The sequence below is a fragment of the Notechis scutatus genome, chromosome 10 (assembly GCF_049901735.1).
Source record: "Notechis scutatus isolate UNSWTSFEM ecotype Mainland chromosome 10, rNotScu1.2, whole genome shotgun sequence".
In the NCBI taxonomy this organism is placed as follows: Eukaryota; Metazoa; Chordata; class Lepidosauria; order Squamata; family Elapidae; genus Notechis; species Notechis scutatus.
The window spans coordinates 17,289,575-17,309,506 of NC_142018.1; the positions used below are offsets into that span (position 1 = coordinate 17,289,575).

Genomic DNA, 19,932 nt, shown 5'->3' on the forward strand with positions numbered 1-19,932 from the left:
TACTCTTTATTTGCTTTTAAAACTCAATTTAAGGAGAAAGAAAACCCCAGAAAGGGGTTCGTCCTTATGGAAAGATAACATAACATCAGATCCAGTTGTAGGTAAAACCCATGTTCCCTTTCTTTACAGAACCTGGTTTCCGATACTATATTGAAAGAGCGCCTGGACCCAGAAACTCTGGAATCATTAGGGCTTATCAAGCAGTCCCAGCAGTTTAATCAGAAATCTGTGAAAATAAAGACAAAACTTTTGTAAGTATGTCGTTGACGTTTTGCAAAACTCCCATCTCTTTTAACGTTCCTGAAATCCCGCAAGACCTGGCTGTGTCATCAGTCTCGGGGGGTGGGTCTCAGAGGATCCCTGAGTTTTCAGATAACCCCCTTATTTCAATTAACTTTGATTTATTTTATTTATTTATTGAATTTACATTGTCACCTATTCGCCCATGGTGACTCGAGGCGACTTACAGAATGTAAAACCATATTTAAATTTTAAAAAAACAATAAAACTAACAAAAAAAATGAAATAAATTAATAAGGTACAATAGAACAAAACCTGGGGGAAAAATAAATAAAAAAATCACCCCCCAACTCCCACCTACCTCCCATATCCTCTCTTATGCCTTGTGCTTTTTTCAAATATTCTTTTAAAATCACAATTATTTTTTTTTAAAGAGTTATTGTTTATAGTGACTTGCCCAGAGTGACATTTTTTTGAGAAGGGAGCCCCTATAAATTCATTAAGCCAATAAGGCAGAAAATTACCAGTTTATTACAACTTCTACTTTTCTTTCATGTTTTCTTTGTTCATTTGTTGAATTGTAGTTATAAGCAACAGAAATTTAATTTATTAAGAGAAGAGAATGAAGGCTATGCAAAACTGATTGCTGAACTGGGACAAGATTTATCTGGAAATATCACTAGTGAATTGATCCTAGAAAATATTAAATCTTTAATAGGTAAGTCATGTTTTCTGAGACAAATTCTCTAGTTGTAGTTTTCTCTATATTACTGTATATTTTAGATTTACTATATTTTGAGTTTTCTATTCTATTCCATTTCATTTCATTCCAATATTCGAACATTCTATCCCATCCCGTCCCATTCCAATCCATTTCATATTCTATTCTATTTTATGTTTTATTCTACTCTACTCTGTTCATGTCTCCCAAGTCTACATGCTCACACTTTCCTCTATATTTTACAGTTTCCCAGGTTAAAAAAAAATATTCCTGATATTAATGACGATTGAGGATATTTGATAAATTAATGTTAGATAGAGGACCATACTTTCTTAAGCTTGTCTGTTTAGTTGTCTTGAACAAAAGTAATGTTTTTATAACTCCCTTCTGTTTAATAGGATGTTTTAACCTGGATCCTAACCGAGTGTTGGATATTATCTTGGAAGTCTATGAATGTCGACCAGAATACGATGAATTTTTTGTACCTTTGATAGAGTCGTATATGTATATGTGTGAACCTCAAACACTCTGCCATATACTTGGATTCAAATTCAAGTTTTATCAGGTACCACAGAAGTTCACGGCTTAAAATCCTCCCATTATCTCAGTGATTTATTGTTTACTATGAAATGCAGATAGTTGTCGATTTCTGACCTCAATTAAGCTCTGGCCAGCCATTCACCTGGCCCAATTCTGAATAGGCCACAACCCAGTAGTGGCCCAGGAATTGGGGACCCCTGACTTAACCTTTAAAACATTGGTTGCCAAGCAGTGGGCTGGGGACCACTGGTGGTCCGCGAGAAAATTTTGGTAGTCCGCAGAGAAATGTCACCCCCAAAGCAGCCCCCAAGTAATTAATCCAGGAACACAAGGCTGTGCCGCCCACATGGCCCATGGGAATACAAGTCTTGCGTCACTTGCATTGCGAACAACACGAGGTAGTGAGGGGAGGGGGGAAAGGACGGAGGGGAGGAACTTGCCCCACGTGCCTGGCCTGGCCACTGGGCTGCTTCTTTCCACTCCTTTCTTCCTCTGCTTTTGGCTGCACACAAGGAAAGCAGCAAACATCTTTCTTTCTCTCCCCCAAACTCCGCCAGAAATGAGTCTTTGGGACCCTGCAAGGCCTCCTGCTCCAAGAGGCTCATTTCTGGCAGAGTTTGAGGGAAGAGAAAGAAAGACTTCTGCTGCTTCTGCTGCTTTCCTTGCATGAAGCCAAAAGTCTCTCTCTCTCCCCCTGAAAACAGAGCTGGAGATGGTATCCTGCGATTCCAAATAAAGAACAGTCAATCAGTAAGAAAACGGGGTGGAGAATTTACCTGCAGACTTTTGGGGGGATTTTCCCAGGGTCTCTGGTCCACGGGATTTAAAATTATGAGTTTGGTGGTCCCTGAGGTCCAAAAGGTTGGTGACCCCTGCTTTAAAAAAAAATATTAATGAAAGCCGATAGTCGTGATCTTAATAATATAACTATCCTAAAACTATCCTAAAAGAAATACATATATATTTCTTTCCAGGAACCAAATGGAGAGACTCCAGTTTCTTTGTATAGAGTCGCTGCAATTCTTTTGCAACATAACTTAATAGATCTGGAAGATCTTTATGTGCACGTAAGTTATTTATTTTGCATTTAACAACAAAATATATGTTCCGTTAAGCGCAGAAGATAAATCTCTCCCAAAGAGGGGGCTTTTTTCTCTTAATCCATGATTTATGGGCATATTTACAGTTTCAGTAAAGAATCCTCTCATATTTAGGAAAGAAATCTGAAAAACGTAACATTTCTTTTACTGCTTAATACATCTCCTGTGATATGCACATAGTGAATGAATATTGATTAGGATTGGCGGTGATACAGTGGTACTATCGGTATGGATTTGGACGGTTATTTGGGTGAGATGAACGGGCTGTAGAGATCAGATGAATATAAATAAATAGATACTTATTGGGAGAGGTCTTCTCCATTGCATTTGCCACTCCAAGGTTGGAGAAGGATGGATCTAAATGTTGTGGCCTGCCAGCAGCCAGCAGAGCTGGCAGCAGACTCTGACAGTGAGGAGGTTGGGGAGGAACAAGGGCCAGTCCTGGAGTCTGGGGAAGGCTCGGACGAGTGTTCTGCTTCGGAGGCAGAGAAGGGGCCAAGGCCGTCTGACAGTTATCAGCTGCTTTCGGAGTCGGAGATCAGCGGGGAAGAAGAACAGCTAGAGCCTGTTCCCAATGTGCACATGCACAGAGCTGCCAGGAGAAGGGAACAGTTAAGGAACAAGGGTCAACTCGGGAGTAAAGCCACAAATGGATGGTGAATGGCCCCTCCCATAGGGAATAAAAGAGGAGTGAAAGGGGAGTGGGATTTTTCAGGAGACAATTAGTTAATTTAGGTGAAAATCTGTTCCTGCATTCTTACCACAAGTATTGTCTGCTACAGTGTGGCCTCTGAAAAGATATGGGCCTGGCAACTCTCCAAGCCTGATAAAGGTCGGTAATTGTGAAATCTCTTGAAAGACTGTTGGCCGGGACTTTGCTGGAGAGGAATTCACTGTAAACAAAATAAAAGGGGTTTTATTGGGATGAAGAGTCGGCTTCGTGCTGTTGGGGAAGCCTTGGTCAGAACACTAAATCTATATTATTCCAGATAAAGTAGTACCTCAGTACTCGGTACCAAATATGATGAGTAGGAAATGATTTTTTTTCCCCCATAAGGAATAATGTAGAGTCATAAGGCAGCCAACACGAACAAAGTTCTAGCTTGTGCGTTGAGTAGCAAACAAACTGAGCATGGGGACCAAATGTTCATGTCGAAAGGCATTGAGTACCAAATTTGACGAGTTTCAACGTCTGTTGAGTTCCATTATGTTTATCAGTATGTGAAAGGTAATCAGCTTTGCCTCTCTAGCTCCTGCCATCCGACCACACTATCCTCGAAGAACACAAATGGGAAATCGGGGAGGCGAAGCAAATTGTAAGGAAACTTACCATGGTTGTGCTCTCTTCCGAAAAGACGGAAGAGAAAGAGAAAGAAAAGGAGAAGGAAGAGGAGAAAATGGAAAAGGTGAGTTGCAGCCGCGTAGATTCCCTCCCGTGAAATCCGATCGGAGGCGCTAATCATCAAGCATATACGGATAGCTGGAATTTTCCTCATACGCGATCGAGCAGTCTGGCAACTGTTTTAACAAGCCATGATTAAACCATAGTTCTGGTGGGAATCAGTTTTTGCTTTGACTTGCAGAGAAGATGTGGATGATGGGAAAGGAGTCTTCTCTGTTTTTGCCCCACACAGAAACACGATGTCAGGATTCCAGCAATCGCCCTAATTAAATCATGATTCTCGAGCCAAACTTCAAGAAACTTCCAAGGATTCATTAGAGGCGACATACTGGCACTGCCCTGTATGAAGCCAATTCTGGCATATGTCATTTACAGTCCCCTGTGACCCTGTTTCCCCACCCCTGGGTGTGGCATAAATCAGATTCTCCAACTGAGCACGTTCACGGGCTGGGTGTCATCAATCACATTCTCCAATTAAATATATTCACGGGCACAAGCTCTGGTAGTTTAGTTACAATCTTTTAAAGATAAGAGTTGGAATGGACTTTTGCTTTGCTGCACTGCTCTCCCAGATTTCCTTCCTCCCCCCCTTTTTTATGGCAACTACTAAAACAGACATAGGCATGTTTTATGAGTTGACACACAAACTGAATATAAGATATTTCTGGTACTGACAGAGCTGGACTCAATCTCTTATACTAGGCTGCCAAAGTCTATACAGCTACTTACAACTTATTCATTTAGTGGGCCGAAGTTACAACGGTGCTGAAAAAAGGGACTTATGACCATTTTTCACACTTACGACCTTTGTAGCATCCCCACGGTCACAAGATCAAAATTCAAGATGCTTGGCGACCGATTCATATCTTTGATGGTTCCAGTGTTTCCTGGAGTTGTGTGATTCCCTTTTGGGGCCTCCTGACAAGCAAAGTCAACAGGGAAAGCTAAGTGCACTGATTGACCGTGTTCCTGGCTAACCAATTGCAGCGATTCACTTAACAACAGTGGCGAGAAAGGTCGCAAAATGGGGCAAAGTGTCTCATTTACCAACAGAAATTTCTGGCTCAGTTGTGCCTGTTAAGTGAGGATTCCCTGTCTTTCAGGAACTGTATGTTTTTATACATACATACATATATAATATAATATATAATATATAAATATATATTAAAAACAGATCACTTCAGCTGTAATGTTGAAGAATATAATTAATATGCAGGTATTTTTGAAAACAAAAAAATATTTCTATGGTCGTTTTAGAGTTGCCAATAGTCGGGAGAAACTAAACTTCCGCTCTTTAAAAAAAAAAATTTACTTTGCTTGGTTATTTTATTTTTTCCAGCCACCAGATAACCAGAAACTGGGTTTATTAGAAGCCATGTTAAAAATCGGCGATTGGCAGCATGCGCAGAGCATTATGGACCAGATGCCTCCATTTTACGCCACTTCACACAAACCCATCGCTCTCGCTCTTTGCCAGCTTCTCCACGTGATGATTGAGCCTCTCTATCGAAGGTGAGTGGGGTCTGCATGCCCGATAAATTGACTAAACAGGACGTACCGGACGTACCTTCACGGACGGTGTGATTTTAGGCTTCCTTGATTGAAACTCCCTTGGCTTTAGAATTTGTGGCTGAGAGTGTGATGGGAGAGTTTTTAATCTCTCGAACCAGGGGTGTCAAACTCGATTGCATTGAGGGCCACGTCCGCATTTTAAAAAGCTAAAACTTACCTTCAACTGCAGCTGAAGAAAACAGCTAAAGTGCGGCAAACCACTCTTGTTGCGCATATCATCTGTGCTCTAACAAAAAGACAGGAAAGCACAGGAAAGCAGGGGCAGGCGGGCCCAAATGCTCATCGGAGCGAAATGTTTTGGAGCCAGATTCTGTTTAAGACGGTTTGTCGGAACAAGGGGTTTGCCCGAACCAGGAGAACCCCACCCCTGTCCAGATCTAAGCATCCCGTGGGCTGGATGTTGCCCACGGGCCTTGAGTTTGACACCCCTGCCTCAAGCCTTTGCCTGAGGAAAGGGTTCTCTTATTGCCCCGTCCGACGCTTTCGGGAAACTCTTCCCCAAAACCTTACCTTCAAAGGATCGTCTGAAGAACTTCCCTTTCTCGTTTCAGAGTCGGCGTCCTCAAAGGTGCCAAAGGAGCCCCTATCCCCCCGTTGCAAAACAAGAGAGCCCCAAAGCCAGCAGAACATTTTGAAGACTTAAGGAAAGAAGTGTTCAACATGCTTTGCTATCTCGGCCCGCATCTCTCCCACGATCCCATTCTCTTCGCAAAAGTTTTGCGTCTTGGGAAAGCCTTTATGAAAGAGGTAGGTGTCACGGTTCCGACCGACGGACTGAACTGAGCAAGCGCTGTCGAGACGGTCCAATCTCTTTAGGCAAAACTTCATTGAGTACATCATTTCAGCACTGGTTAAGGCCAAACCAACTCTAGCTAACACCCGCACAATCCCATATAATTAAAAATACAGAATTCTCCCTATTAGTGCCGGTCACATTGTCCAATGGAATATCATGGTATTGTTATGAGAAAGTGTTTCTGAGTTTTTTTAGCCACCTGCTGAAGTGTCCTTGGCTCCCACAGTTTGCCTTCTTGATATCTGGAGCCTACATTCCACTTCCTCTTTCCTTCCCCCCAGTCTGTTGGCAAGCTGAGAAACGAAAATAGCTGCAACAGCTTTCATCTTGACAGTAGGTCAGCTTCCAGCTATGACTTTCCTTGCCTGATGTATCCTTAAATGTACCTTCAGTGTCTTAGCAGCATCATCCTTGAGTTACAACCATAAGGGAACCTGCCCATTATAGTTGTAAGTCATGACAGTTTTAAATCCATTGCTTCTTGTCCTGCCTTCAGGTGCTTTGGGGAATAAGTTGACCCCCTTTTCTTTGTGGCAACCCCGAGATATTGAAAGCCTGCTATCATGTTATCCCTAGTCCTACTTTTCATCAAACTAGACATCTTCAGTTCCAGCAACTGTTCTTTATATGTCTTAGCCTCCAGTCCCCTAATCATCTTTGTTGCTCTTCTCTGCACTCTTTTCAGAATCTCAACATCTTTTTTGTATTGTGGTGACCAAAACTGGATGCAGGATTCCAAGTGTGGCCTTACCAAGGCTTTAGAGAGTGGTATTAACACTTCACGTGGTCTTGATTCTATCTCTTTCTCCATTAAGGTATCCATAAGACAGCTTACAGGTCTCATTCTTCCTTTCTGCTATTTTTCATGTTTAAAATTATCATCATCATTATTATTCATAAGCTGTTTCAAAAGGAAGCAGCTGAAGAGAAAACTGAGTTAACATAAGCCTTTGCTGTCTTAAATGGCCAGTTTAAACAGTGAATATTAAAACTGTAGAAGCAAGTCGATGTTTTTAATGCCCAATTCTCTCACGTTTCTTTGGGAATTCTGCTGCTAGTACAAGTAACGTTTAATAACGTGCTGTTGTCAGTCTAGTGTGAGAGGAAAATTGTACTCTTCTTTAGACAGCAAAAATGCCCCATATAATTTCACTGTTAAATAGTTGACAGGCAGTTAGAGTGGATTCTGTGCAAAGTGCGGTGAAATTTATCTTCTAAACATCTGTTAATTAGATAAGCTCTTGTAAACCCAAGTCAGGATTTGACAGGTTGCTGAGAGCTATCTCCAGATGTCTCGCAAAATAAAAATGCAGTGTAGGGTTGAAAGCTGATTTTGTTTCTTAGTTCTCTGGTACCACATGTCTTAACTGTCTGCTCATTTGTTGGAGACAAGGCGCTTGTTGTCACATTTTCCTGATTTGCAGGTATCCCTGACTCCTCCTTGGGATAATGTGAGTAAGCAGCCTTGAAGTTTACATTCTTTTTTTTTTCTGGGACAGTTATGAGGAACAAAAGAATTGCTTATTCAAAATCCTTTTATTCCCAATTTTCTCCCAAAAAGAACACAAACGGGTTGACCAAACTAATTAAAAGCAAGCTCAAATCACGGCTCAGTCTAGAACTAACATTAATTAGAAAAATTAATGTTCACTGGCGTAAAGTAAACTCTTTTCCCCTCCATTTGCTGGGTTTAATACTTTGCTAAGTTCTGCTTTGCTCATGGTCTGGTTGCATTGCGTTGCATTTCCTTTGTTCATGCAAGAAGGATATGATTCCAAGCAGCTTCTTTCCGGTTCATTTCAACCACTCTGGAGGTCCTAAGCTTAAAACACGCTATTCAAGGTTGGAAGCTAGGTTGCAAAACTCAGTTAGCCAACATCATTGTGTGTTTTCTTGCAGCCATTTTGAAAAGGGGAAGCAGATGATGTATAGGTGCAAAACTACGCTTAGTAATGCCAAGCTACATAGGGTTCGGTGTTTAAGTGCGAGTTAGACCATTTCACAGAATAATAGAGTTGGAAGGGACATTGAAGATCCTCTAGTCTAGCCCTCTGCTCAAGCAGGAAACCCTGTAGCATTCCAAACAAATTGTTGTCCAGTCTTTTCTTCAAAACCTCCAGCAATGGAGCACCCACAATTTCTGAAGGCAATCCATTCCACATTCTCACTGTCAGGAAATTTCTCCTTAGTTCTAAGTTGCTTCTCTCCTTGATTAGTTTCCACCCGTTGCTTCTTGTCCTGCCCTCTGGTGCTTTGGAGAAGATCTTGACTCCATCTTCTTTGTGGCAGCCCCTGAAATACTGGAACATGCTGTCATGTCACCCCAGTTCTCCTTTTCATTAAACCAGACATGCCCAGTTCCTGTAACCGTTCTTCATATGTTTTCTCCTCCAGCCTCCTAATCATCTTTGTTGCTCTTCTCTGCCCTTTTTCCAAAGTTTCAACATCTTTTTTTTTTTTAATAATGTGACCAAAAACCACCTCTAATCTTGTGAACTCAATAAGAGTTTCTTCCTTTGTAGGTTTAACCAAGGTGGAAAAGAGATGTCATCATGAATGCCACCAATTTACCAAGCATTTGAGGATTTAAAATGAGGGTTGGGAGTTTTCTAACTGTTGACATACGGAGTAATTTGTGAGAGTTATTGTAACCAACTGAGGTTGGAGATCCCTAGTTTTGAGTTCTCCTCCTGCATGCCACACCCCATTCTTTCCCTTTCAGAGGTCCAAAAAATTCAATCCCGCCATGATTCTTCTGACTCAGATGTTTCCCTCGGAAACTTGGAAGAGGACAGGTTTTCATTAACATGCTTGGGATTGTCTCTTTGGTCTTAAGCCATGACATCTTTGCAGTTAACCTATCTTCTTTTTCCTGTAGTACCAGTTGGACGGAAACAAACAAGAGGACCGAGAGAAAATGGTTGGTTCTTTTTTTTAAAAAAAAGAAAAATCTTCCTTAACAGACCTTGTAATATTTGGTGCAAGATAGAACTAACAGTCACTTATCCAGTGACACTTACTCGTTGTTGGCTGACATAGGCTTTGTACAAGTCACACCCCATAGGGTTGACTCTTTATCGCCTGCCATTCTAGTCATCTTCACAACTTCTAGGATGTGAAGGTGTAGACTCTTAACCAATAATATTTTATAGTCTGTCTAGTGCAGGGGTAAAAGTCTTGTGCTTTTGTAAAGGATCGATTCCCTTTTATGGAATTGAGAAAGCAATTCTCCCAACAGATCAGAGGTTACTTGACTGTGAAATAAACCTGATTTTAGGGAAGGGAGAAGATGAAAAAATGTTAAGGCCTTCAGGATACCATGCATATATTCTTGGACTTTCTCTGTGCACCTCCTAAAAATCAGTTCTGATTGTCTACAGCAAGGGTCTTCCAACTTGGCAAGTTTAAGACTTGTGGACTTCTACTCCCAGAATTCCTGAACTAACATGACTGGAGGAGGAGTTCTGGGAGTTGAAGTCCACAAGTTTGAAGACCCCTGGTCTACAGTATTACTCGAGAATGCTTATACATCCTACTTCAGTATTAGCAATGTTAGAAGACCAAAGATGATTTCTAAACCCAGGGTTTGCAAGCTGCAAATTTCTCTACATAAGAAGCTCCAATTCATTGCAATTTTGTCATACTGTTTTGTGAAGGGGGGGCAGGGTCTTCTAATCTTGTGGATTCGATTGCAATTGCTCCCTAGTTTTCTCCTTTGCAAGTGGTACCAAGATGGGAAGGAGATGTCATGCAAATATCACCATTTCACCCATCGGCTCTTATTTTCTTTCATTTGAATGATTTAAAGTAAGAGTTGGGGTTGTTGTTGTTTTTTAACCACTGACATATAAATAAAGAAACGAGTCTTATTGGAAATAATATGCCTGACAAAGTTTGTAGAAATCCACAGTCATCCGGGTCACAATTGTCCCAAAGGTGCGCTTTTTTTTTTTTTTCAGCTGGACTTCCTTGTTTTTTCTTTTGAAGACATTTCGCTTCTTTGGTGAGAAGTGAAACATCTTCAAAAGAAAAAGAAAAAGTCCAGTTGCCTCCTGAAAAATAAAAAAGCATCTTTGGGCCTGACCAAGTTGTAAAAGAAAAAAGAAAAAATCAAATCGAGCAAAATGAAAAAGAGGACCCCGCATTACTAAATTTTGGGTTTCCCTCCTCTCTTCCCGCTTCCCCAGGAGATATTATTCAGCTGCTTGCTGAGTATCACTGACCAGGTCCTGCTTCCTTCTCTTTCCCTGATGGACTGTAACGCGTGCATGTCTGAGGAACTCTGGGGGATGTTTAAAACATTTCCATACCAGCACCGGTGAGTAATTGCCTACCGTGTTTACCTGAAAATACGACCTACCCCGAAAGTAAGTCCTAGCTTGATTTTTACATGCGTGGCCAATATAAGCTCTACCCCCAAAATAAGCCCTAATCAAGACCCTGCCCACTCCAGGGTGCACAGGTAAAAATTAAGCTAGGGTGAAGATAGGGTTGGGTGGAGCCGCCCTACTGCTTACTTTCAGACAGTTGCAGCCAGGCCTCACCCACCTGCCTTACTGGCCCATTCTGCAGCTGGCAAGTTTTTCCTGAAGGCCTCTATAGCGGATAACAAAGCTCAGGATCGATCCAGAGCTCTGTTATTGGCTGCAGAGGCCTTCAGGAAAGCCTTGCTGGCCGCAGAAGAAGTTCCTGACGGCCTCTGAAAGCGAAAAGGAGGCCGGGGGCGATGTGCGCAAGTGAGGTTAGTCAGTGGACGACACCCCCTGAAAATAAGACCTGGTGCCTTTTTTTGGTGGCAAAAAAATTTAAGGCAGTCTTATTTTCAGGGAAACACGTTTTAATAATATTTCAGTGCTTTTAGAATAAAAAAAATATGTAAATGGCTTCCTTTTCTCTCTGTGTCCTGTACTAGGTATCGTCTCTACGGCCAGTGGAAGAACGAAACATACAATAGCCATCCGCTGCTAGTAAAAGTTAAAGCTCAGATAATCGACAGAGCCAAATATATAATGAAGTAAGTTCAATATTTGTTTGAATAAGTATTGCTATTAAGTCTGTGGAAAACCAGACACTTTGAAATGGAATGTTCTGGATAAGCCTAGCATGGAATGTTCTGGAGAAGTCCAGAACATTATATTAGTCCTCCAAATCATGCTGGGTACAGTTGGTCATGAGTACAGTTGGTCACTCAGTTTGCAAAAGTTAATTTCTTCACCTCAAGGCAGATGTTGGTGTCCTCATAAAGTTAATTTTGAACCTATATATTCATTTGCATCCTATATGATTCAGGAGAGATTATTCATAAAATGTATAGGATTGCTGACTAAATTATATGACTAAGTTATATGACAAGAGTACCACACTTATATTTCCTCAGGTATAACATTGAGCAAAACTTCCTGTAGTCAGTGTGAAACTCAGGAATTGTTGTTTAAATAGTGCCAGCTTAAATAATAAAGGATGAATTAAAACCTGGTTAATTTTCTTCTGGATTAGAAAAAAAAATCCATACTTGGCGTCTCACCAAAATAAGTAGGATTTCTTATTTTGATTTACACCCTTAAATTCAAGATAATACATTATGCATGAAATGTGACCATACATGCAGTTTCCCCCAGGAGTTGGAGATAACAATCTTAGACTTTATTCATAGGAGAGTAAAATAAATTTCTCTGTAACTAGCAAGAGAAAGCTGCAAAAGAAAGGAACTAAAGTACAGTATTTTCTTACAGGCGTTTAACGAAGGAGAACGTAAAGCCTTCTGGAAGACAAATTGGGAAACTGAGTCACAGCAACCCAACCATTTTATTTGACTATGTAGGTGGCCAAGATAAGTTGCAATATGTGTCTGTTGTCGCAGCAAATGTGCTGAAGCTGCGTAGTTTAAAAACTGCACTTTCATCAAAATGTTACAATAGATGGTCTTATTAATGCACTGTAACTTGGTTGTAAACATGGAAAGGAAAGGAAAGGATCGAGTGAGAAGAGATTGTGGTGCTCAGGTTACAGTGGCAATTGGGGCAGGAATTTCTGCCACAAAGCAGTTTGGTCATAAACAGGGATGGGATCCTGCCGGTTCGGTCCGGTTCTATAGAACCTGTAGCTCCAAAGAGCAGCTGACACTGAACTGATTTTGCTGGGGTGAGGTTTTGGTCTGCTGTTTGCCAGCCCACCTGGGCTCTAGGCTGTCCTTTAGTGGCTGCATTTTCTTCCTCAGCTGCTTTGCGCGGCATAGCTGAGTGCCACTCATCAGCTGGAGAAGGTAAATGCTTGTTTGACGGGCATGCACGCACTCCCGAACCAGTTGTTATGCCGGTTGGATCCCACCCCTGGTCATATAGCACAAAATCAAATAATTGCCTTATGTAGTGATAGCAAAACCAGCAAATCATGGTTACCATTGTAACCCCAGGACTGTACAGGTCATTAAGCAGGAAAAGACAGGAGTCCAAGCTGAGGAGTTTGGCAGATTAAAACTGTGAGGGCTACCAGTGGCATGTGTACATCTCTCTGTGTGTGTGCATGTGTGTTTATAGCACAGGGTGGTGCTATAGAGCGTAAACGAGCAAAAAAAGTGGCCAGGGCAACTTTCGCCTTCCCTGCTGGCTTTCCCATTGACTTTGCTTATGGAAAGCCAGCAGGCATCAGAAGTCATGATGCTGTGACTATGTCTTACTGCAATGTAATCGCAAGCCAGGCCTCCCAATGCCTACATCACAATTGTGTGATCGCAGGGACAGGGCAATGTCTAAAACTCAGAGAACCGGTCCTAAATCTCCCTCGTTCAGTTCCTTCGTAACTTTGAATAGTCACTGAATGATTATAACCCGAGGGCTACCTGCCAGTCACAGAAATAGTTTCTCTTAAGGCTTTGAAAGACTCACCAATGTGCAGATATATCTCTAAATGTTTCATTCTGACTTAATTCTTTTCAGATTTTGTCCCAGATCCAGAAATACGATAACTTAATAACTCCAGTTGTTGATTCCTTGAAATACCTCACTTCACTAAACTACGATGTTTTGGCTTGTATCCTTTGCCAGTTTTCTGGAACTTTGATCTATCTTGTTTTACATTCCTTCTTCCTCCGTTGTTGCTCACAAGTGATTCCAGGGTGATCCATTGCTCCCCATTTAGGGCTAATAATAGCTCTTGCCGTATTGAATTCAGACTCAGAAATTCGATCGCTTTACACAAGTGACTGATAGCTCCTAAATTTCTTTTTGGTTTAGTTGTTTTGAAGTGTTTCTTTTCTTGCACCTTTTTGAAGGTGGTAAGAATTCCTATTTATTTTTGCAATGTGGCACAAATGTTAAATTTTTACCTACATAGAATACCTACGTATAATTTTGTTCAATAGAATTAAGCCTCAATTATGCGATCAAATAATCCACCCCATCATCGAACTGCAGCTATTCTCAATGAAACACTCCTTAAAGAGTATGTTTTCTATTTCATTTTCAGAATTAGCAGTATTACGTAGCGATGGGAGGGCTAGAAAAATATTTCCTTTGTTAGTGGTATTTACTAAGAAATGTAGCAGCACAGAGGTAGATCTTTTGATGCCTTGTCTTGACTGAATTTGAGATCTTCGGGGCTCTCTAAGCTTGATTGTTTTCTTACAGACGTTTCATTATCCATATTACAACTAATGAAGAACTGATGAAGTTACTTAGTTGGGTAATGAAACGTCTTGCAAGCAAACAACCCAGCTCAGAGAACACCAAAGACCCAAAGATACACATACTCTCTTCCACCAGACTGTCTCAGCTGTCATCACCCTGTAATATGTTTTAATGCTAACATTAACATCTCGGTGGAGTTCTTGCTTAACATCGTTCAAGATTGCATAATTGAAGCTTTGGCAAATCCCGAGAAGGAGAGGATGAAGCATGATGACACTACAATCTCCAGTTGGCTTCAGAGTAAGCATTTGTCTTTTGTACGTTTTACCCAACTAAAGTGACTGGAGGCAGCTGGTCTTTACTGGATTTATTTCTGCAGCAGTCTTCTGGAAGAGTACAGAGGGGTTTACAAAACAATGAAAAAGGACACCTTAAATAAAAGCTACCATTAGATGCCTTCCATGCACATCCAACATGGAGGGAGGGAGGGAGAGATAGATGGATGGATGAATAGACAGAGAGACAGACAGACACCGTGTTTTCCCCAAAGTAAGACCCTGTCTTATATTTTTTTGCTTCCAAAAAAGGCTTCAGGTCTTATTTTCGGAGGATGTCATCCACTGACTAACTTCACGTGCGCGGATCACCCCCGGCCTCCTTTTCGCTGTCAGAGGCCTTCAGGAACTTCTTCTCCAGCTGGCAAGGCTTTCCTGAAGGCCTCTGTAGCCGATAACAGAGCTCTGGATCGATCCAGAGCTTTCTTATCAGCTACAGAAGCCTTCAGGTAAGCCTTTGCCAGCCTTGCCAGCTGCAGAAGAGAAGGGCTGGCAAGGCAGGTGTCGGGGCCAAAGGTAAGTAGTAGGGCAGCTCCACCCCCCACATCCCCACCCTAGCTTAATTTTTACCTGTACACTCTGGAGTAGGCGGGATCTTAATAAGGACTTATTTTGGGGGTTAAGGCTTATATTGGGTACACATGTAAAAATCAAGCTAGGGCTTAGTTTCAGGGTAGGTTGTATTTTCAGGGAAACAGGGTAGATAGAATCAAGATGGAGGGAGAGAGAGAAAGAATGGATGGGTGATAGATAACTCATCAACTAGAATATTTGGGAACTACATAACATGGGTACCAAAAGTAATAATTTCTGGGCTTGCTAAGGTCAGGACTACATTGTTAGGTAGTTACTCTGGTCTATTTCTTCTCCCCTGTTTACTTCAGGCTTGGCAAGTTTTTGTGGTGCTGTTTTTCGAAAATACCCAATAGAACTTGCAGGACTCCTCCAGTATGTGGCAAATCAACTCAAGGCTGGGAAAAGGTGAGTGGAATTTTGCTGTCTTTGTTTCTGCAGCCATCATGTTAAACATAGCGCTAAATATGCTCGCATTAATATCTCAACGCATGGATGGCTGGGCGAGCAGATGGGGCTGGTTTAACTGCCTTCCAGCGCCTGGATTAGGAGATTTAAGCAGTGCAAGTCAAATTGCATATTTTTAAAAAATAAAATATCACAGCATCTATGGAATGCATGCAGTTCCACCGCCTCTAATGTGGTTTAGTTGGGGCGTGTCTTTGCAACAGCTGTCCTCCTTTTGTATCGACGTGGAGAAAAGCAGATTGTGCTTTCTATATAAAACACTATTAATTATTAAATTTATTTGCCACCCATCTCTGCAATTTCCATTTGTACAGCACCCAGAGTCACCCTGTGAGAGAGAGGGACATTTTTAAAAAATTAGATAGGTGGACGGACGGATGGATGATAGATAGCAATAGTACTTAGACTTATGCACCTATTCACAGTGCTTTACATCCCTTTCTAAGCGATTTACAGAGTCAGCATCTTAACTCCAACAATCTGGATCCTCGTTTTACTGACCTCGGAAGGATAGAAGGCTAAGTCAACTGGTTAGGATCAAACTGCTGATAGTGGGCCCAATTAGCCTGCAATATTGCATTCTAATCACTGTGCCACTACGGCTCTTCTAGATGGATGGGTGGATAGATAGATAGATAGATAGATAGATAGATAGATAGATAGATAGATAGATAGATGGATGATAGATAGATAGATAGATAGAGACAGACACAAAGAATTTCAAAAAGTGTTGTGGGAGGGTCCTAATATGATTGGGGTAATATATACCGTACTGTAAAACCAGTTTTGTCTCCATGGAATACATTTCTTAGTTTTGTTTCACTTTTCGTCCCTCTTTATATATATATATAATTTTTCTTCCCCTGTAGTTTTGACCTCCTCATTTTGAAAGAAGTGGTACAAAAAATGGCCGGAATTGAAATCACCGAAGAAATGACCATGGAACAGTTAGAAGCCATGACTGGCGGGGAGCAGCTGAAGGCAGAGGTGTGTGTTGCACATTGAAGGGAAAGGAAAATATGGGTGATTTTCAAGTATGCCAGGAAGCAACAAACTTAGCAGAAACTTATAAGTTTCTTCGTTGTGTTTTAAGTGGCAGTCATTGGTGAGGAAGGTGGGTTTCTTATAGCTTCTTTGTACACTGAGAGCTTATGCACTGAAGACAAATTCCTTGTGTATCCAATCACACTTGGCCAGTAAAGAATTCTATTCTATTCCTTATTCCATTCCATTCTCTATTCTATTCTAATTTTCTTCTGTTCTATTTTCTTCTGTTCTATTCTAGTTCCATTACATTCTACATTCTACTCTAATCTATTCTACTCCTGTTCTACTCTATTTTTACTCTAATTCTATTCTATTCTCTATTCTAATTTTCTTCGATTCTGTTTTGTTCTGTTTTGTTCCAATACTAGTTCCATTCTATTCTACATTCTACTCTAATTACTCCTGTTCTACTCTATTCCTATTCTATTCCTATTCTATTCATTCCATTCCTTAACCTTTTTAAAAAAATTGTTGTCATTCCTTTGCTCAGGGAGGCTATTTTGGTCAGATCAGGAACACGAAGAAATCTTCTCAGAGATTAAAAGACGCCCTTCTGGACCACGATCTCGCTCTCCCGCTGTGCCTTCTCATGGCTCAGCAGCGCAACGGCGTCATCTTCCAAGAAGGAGGGGAGAAACACTTGAAGCTGGTGGGGAAGCTGTACGATCAGGCAAGCCGAAGGGAACTGCGTGTTTCTTTTTATTGCCTTAAAATGTTTAAAAGACGCGTGCCAGAAGGCTGTATTCACAGGCCGCATGAAGGCTAACGGGAGGATTTAGTTTGGGTTGGCTGAATTATCTGCGCTCTGCAGGTAGTCCTCAATTTGCAACTGCAAATGGTAAGCCAAACTTACCATGGTTAAGAAAGGCACTTGAGTTTTTGCCCCATGTTACGACCTTGCTTGCCATGGTGGTTAAGCGAATCCCTGCGGTTGTTAAGCAAGTAACGTGGTTCTTAAATGAACCCAGCTTCTCCGTGATTTTGCTTGTCAGAAGGTCGCCAAAGGGGATCCCGTGACCCCCCGGACACTGCCAACCGTCGTAGGTACATGCCAGTTTCCAAGAGTCTAGATTTTAATCACCTGGGATGCCGCACTGGTTGTATGTGTGAACAACGGCCTTAGGTCACTTTTTTCAGTGTCGTTGCAACTTCGAATGTAAATGAACCATCGTAAGTCGAGTGAAATTAGGCAGTTGCCCTCCTGATAGGAATCTGGTCATTGCCTTATACCTGTCAGGGTTCCAAGTAATATGTCAACTCATAAAATATTTCTCTGATCTTTTAGAATTGTCAACAGAAAGGGAGCTGGGAGCAATGTAGCAGCTTGCAAAACTGAAACTGAATTCCAGAAATGTTTTCATAGATAGTTTCTAGGCGACCAAAGTTTCTGCCGTGCAAAATTCTAACTGGAGAGCTTGATTGATGACTCTTGGCTAGGGATGTGTCTCATTGGAGAATATGAATTACGATACACCCAGGGGGTAGAGGGAAACCAGGGTCAAGAGTGACAATGAATGATGTGCCTCAGAGTCGGCTGCACCCTGGCAGCACCAGCATGTCTTCTCCTAATAAATCTTATTTAAGCTTTGAGAAAGAGACTCCTAATTTAAATGGGGGTAACTACTGGAGCCCTGGCATAATACACCCATTGCAAACAGGACTCCGAGGCAGGTAGATCTGTCAAAGAACAGTTTTATTGGATATACCATATTGGCACAGGCTGGTGAAAACCGACTCTGAATATTCCCGTGGTTTTCACCTAATTAACAGAAAGTTTTTCCCTTTCCCAAACAATCAAGTCATATGGTCCAATCAGGGTGCCGTCTGGTTGCCCAGTAACTTCACTCCGTCTCTCTCTGACCACCTGTGGGAATGTCCTTGGTTCTCAGGAAAAAGTGTTTTGTTTTGACTACAAAACCCCAGCTATCTCTATTCCCCACCTTCCCTGTCACTCAGCTCCAGTGTGGCAACACTGAAGCCTCAAAATGGCCTCAAGTCAAGTCAGCTTCAGGATTGACAATACCTTATGGGTTTTTTCTCTTTTAGTGCCACGATACTTTGGTCCAGTTTGGTGGATTTCTGGCATCCAATTTGAGCACAGAGGACTATATTAAGCGAGTGCCTTCTATCGACGTCCTCTGTAACGAATTTCACACTCCTCACGACGCTGCTTTCTTCCTTTCAAGACCTATGTACGCACATCACATTTCGGTGAGTACACATTTCCCATTCACAGAACCCTTAATGCTCCTCAAAGCGGCAGAACCCATCTGACATTATCCACAGTCTTCAGCAAGCGTGTCCAATCTTGGCAAATTTTAAGACTTAAGCGTTCCAATACCTCAGGGGTTGCCACAAAGAAAAGTGAGTCGGACTATTTTCCAAACCATTTGAAGGCCGGACAAGAAACAGGCTTTGCAGGCGGAATGATAGGCCCTTTTCGTCACTTCCTGTATTTCCAGAAATACTGGAAGTGATGAAAGGGGCCTATTTTTTTGGCCTGCAAAGCCTGCAGAGGCTTTTCTCAAGCCTCTGGGAGGCCCAAAATCAGCTGGGAGGCACAGTTCAGGTAAGGGGGCGGCAGGGGGGATTGCGCACGCATGTGCAGGGCATGTGGGGAGGGGCATGCGCATTGCCTTCTGGGTGCTTGCACACGAGCGCAAGTGAGCACACAATTTTTGGCACAGGAGCCCAAAAAGGTTAGCCACCCCTGATTTATAGGCTGGCGTTTTCTTCTTTTTCCCCCTTACCAGTCGAAGTACGATGAGTTGAAGAAAGCGGAAAAGGGGAATAAGCAGCAGCAGAAAGTCCACAAATACATCACGTCCTGCGAACTGGTGATGGCGCCCGTTCATGACGCGGTCATCTCCTTGCACCTTCCGAAGGTCTGGGATGATATCAGTCCCCAGTTCTATGCCACCTTCTGGTCCCTGACCATGTATGACCTGGCGGTGCCCCGGGGTAGCTATGAACGGGAAGTCAACAAACTCAAAATCCAGATGAAAGCCATCGACGACAATCAAGACATGGTGGGTATTGAACTCCCAATGGGAATGTTTTTGGAAGTGCGTTACAAAATACTTACCCTGTTTCTCCAACAATACGGCGTCCCCCAATAGGAAGTCCCAGCATGTTTTATAGGCATGAAATGAAATTAAGCCCCTGCCCCCAAATTTAAAAGACCCGGCCTTATTATATGAGAAACACGGTAGATTTGTGAAAATGCGGGTAATCCTCGGCTTAACTACCACAATTGCCCCCCCCCACTCAAATTTCTGTGGTCAAGTGAGACCTTTGTTAGGCAAACTTTGCTCTCTTGTTTTATGACCTTTCTCGCCAACGTTGTTAAGTGAATTGTCGCAGTGGATAGTATCCGAGGTTGTTGCAGAAAACCAAATCCAAGCAAGCAGACACACAGAGAAACTGATTCAAGTCAGTAGGATTCATTAACTTCTTTATAGACATAATAACACACGAAGTAAATTTACAACACCAACAGCAGTGGAATATAAT

The 19,932-nt window shown here is 41.9% G+C and overlaps 1 protein-coding gene across 2 annotated transcripts in view; it reads left to right on the plus strand.

The window, feature by feature from the left end:
• Window positions 1-19,932, plus strand: part of THOC2 (THO complex subunit 2) — a 54,019-nt gene that overhangs the window by 13,885 nt on the left and 20,202 nt on the right. For both annotated transcript variants that reach the window (XM_087972145.1, XM_026674777.2), the window contains exons 6-23: window positions 130-251; window positions 825-958; window positions 1,360-1,526; window positions 2,476-2,568; window positions 3,852-4,007; window positions 5,343-5,515; window positions 6,127-6,322; window positions 9,250-9,291; window positions 10,559-10,689; window positions 11,284-11,385; window positions 12,104-12,188; window positions 13,307-13,400; window positions 14,216-14,296; window positions 15,216-15,312; window positions 16,242-16,359; window positions 16,910-17,089; window positions 18,466-18,630; window positions 19,173-19,448. In XM_087972145.1, coding sequence (XP_087828271.1) covers window positions 130-251; window positions 825-958; window positions 1,360-1,526; window positions 2,476-2,568; window positions 3,852-4,007; window positions 5,343-5,515; window positions 6,127-6,322; window positions 9,250-9,291; window positions 10,559-10,689; window positions 11,284-11,385; window positions 12,104-12,188; window positions 13,307-13,400; window positions 14,216-14,296; window positions 15,216-15,312; window positions 16,242-16,359; window positions 16,910-17,089; window positions 18,466-18,630; window positions 19,173-19,448 — 2,412 coding nt within the window. The remainder of the gene's footprint in view (window positions 1-129; window positions 252-824; window positions 959-1,359; window positions 1,527-2,475; window positions 2,569-3,851; window positions 4,008-5,342; window positions 5,516-6,126; window positions 6,323-9,249; window positions 9,292-10,558; window positions 10,690-11,283; window positions 11,386-12,103; window positions 12,189-13,306; window positions 13,401-14,215; window positions 14,297-15,215; window positions 15,313-16,241; window positions 16,360-16,909; window positions 17,090-18,465; window positions 18,631-19,172; window positions 19,449-19,932) is intronic.